Source organism: Benincasa hispida, chromosome 3 (genome assembly GCF_009727055.1).
Source record: "Benincasa hispida cultivar B227 chromosome 3, ASM972705v1, whole genome shotgun sequence".
NCBI lineage: Eukaryota > Viridiplantae > Streptophyta > Magnoliopsida > Cucurbitales > Cucurbitaceae > Benincasa > Benincasa hispida.
Window position 1 is genome coordinate 67670876 of NC_052351.1, and position 2298 is coordinate 67673173.

General features: G+C 37.2%; 1 protein-coding gene across 1 annotated transcript; it reads left to right on the forward strand.

Annotated features, from left to right (window-relative positions):
- Positions 1-100: 100 nt before the first annotated feature.
- LOC120073956 (anthranilate synthase alpha subunit 2, chloroplastic-like) lies at positions 101-1295 on the forward strand. Its single transcript, XM_039026883.1, has 3 exons — positions 101-685; positions 887-1073; positions 1152-1295. Exons 1-3 carry the CDS (start codon positions 517-519, stop codon positions 1162-1164), a joined length of 369 nt encoding a protein of 122 aa, XP_038882811.1. The 5' UTR covers positions 101-516; the 3' UTR covers positions 1165-1295.
- The last annotated feature ends 1003 nt before the right edge of the window (positions 1296-2298 follow it).

Below are 2298 nucleotides of genomic sequence, written 5' to 3' on the forward strand. Positions count from 1 at the left end.
TGGTCTCGGTTCGGTTTGGTCGGTTTAAAACCTAAAACGAACCAAACACGTTTTTAATGTGATTGTATTTACATATTTATATTATTTTTTAGGTTTTCTTTAACCTCTCCTAAATTTTTTTCAGCCGCCACACACGTGTCTCTATCGTTGGTTTAATCTCTCCTCTCTCGCTGTGTTCACCGCCGCTCGCCGTCCACCGTTTCCCACTCTTCGCCGACGCTCCTCTCTTTCCGTCTCTCTCGTTTCGTTTTCCCCCAACCCATACCTTCAAACATTCTCGTTACATTCTCCCCCAACCGAAGCTCGTACCCCTAACTCGATCCAACTACACCCTTAGCTATCATTTTGGAGGAACTATTTGAAGATTATTAGAAGATTGTGAAGATGTGCAAGAGAATTTTATGATACTAATTGGTTGTATCGAAAGGTCGATAATAAACAGTTCCATTAGAACGTTTCTCAGTCAGATTCTGTTCCTGATTTGTCTATCTCTAGCATTCCAATTGTTCAATAATAATGAAAATCCTAGCCGCTACATCGAATCAGTTGCCTCTAACTCTCTGCCTACCGTCGAAAATCTCCCGCAACTTTGACTCTAAATTGTCAAGATTGGGGTCGACTTCTCGAGCTCTCGTCGGCGGTAACTCAAGAGTGCTTGCAATCAAATGCTCTGCTGAATCACTCGGTAAAATTCTGATCTCAAAGAAAATGATTGACATAACAAATTTAGTTTACGATTGGCATTTATGGGGGAGCGAAATGGAATTGTTTATTTTCCGCCCCAGTAGGCCGCTTTAGAAAATGTGAGCGAAGAAAACTTTATTTCCCTAAATGGCAGTACATTTTGATGTATATAATTTTAACGGTTGTACTACTGCTGTTTCAGTCGACAGTCCAGAAGCATTTATTGAAGCTTCAAAAGAGGGGAATTTGATTCCGCTTCACCGATGCATATTCTCTGATCACCTTTCGCCAGTGCTTGCGTTTACCGTTGTTTGGTCAAGGAAGATGATAGAGAAGCCCAAGTTTTCTATTCGAATCCGTTTGAACCTGGCCTGCAGGTTTCAAATGTTGTAAGTTTTTAGAAACTGTCATTTCTTTTTCTAGAACACATTAGATAAACTGCCAATCGTAGCTTATTGCCTGAATAGTAGATTTTGCTGATATGCCATTACGTCGGGAGATATAGTGTGGTTGGTGCTCAACCCTCAATTGAAATTTGGCGAAGAAAATGTTGTTACAATTTTGAATCATGAAGAGGAAAAGAAGCAGAGGAGATTGTTGAGATCCTAGACAGTGCCTCGAAGAATCAATGGAGAAATGGAGACCTCTAACTAATTGATGAACTTCCTTGATGCTTTTTGCAGGTACTAATTGACATATGTATGGATCATATAATTTACTCTATATTGAATCATTGACTTGATACATCTCTTCCAGCATAAATCTTTGTTTTTTATAATATACAGAACAATCAATATGACTTCATGTTCGGCAGAAAGGATCCTTTGAGAATTCATTCAACAAAATATATGTGTGTGGGTAGATGGTGGGTGTAGATATATATTTTGTGGCATGATGCATCAGCAAGGATTCTATGAAGTTTTAAATGTCAATTAGACTACCATTTGGATATCACATGATTTGATTTTATTATGGATATAGATGATGATTTTTTTCCTTTTCAGATCCCATTACAAGTTTTATTTTATTTTATCTTTTGTTACTTGATTCAGTTCATGGCTTACTGTTACTTAATTGACATGAAAATCATCCATTATGTCCTCCTGCATGCCCTTCAAATCCCTAATTCTTCCAAATGGATGTCTTGTCAGGAGGATGGGTTGGTTACTTTTCATATGATACTGTCCGCTATGTAGAAAAGAAGAAATTGCCCATTCTCTAGTGCAACAACCAGATGACAGGAAACCTTCCTGATGTTCATCTAGGACTTTTATGATGTGTTATTGTGTTTGATCATTTGAATAAGGTAGATTCATCAATTGTTAAAGTATGTTGTTGTTCTCAGGCTTGCAATCTTCTTATTTGTATATCTATTTAAACTATCATTTGAATTTTGACAGATAATGACTCAGTCTGCGTTGATATTAACTGTTCAGTGAGTAGCGCAAGAGGGAGGGAAGATCCTTTTGATTTTTAAAAAGTAGATCTTGAGATCCTAGCTCTGCCTTTTCTCTTTTGAGATTTTACTTTTTATGATTAAACATTTTGGACTACGTCTGCATTGGAAATCAAGTTTTGTGGTCAACAGTGATTGATGTGTTCAAAATTTTATCT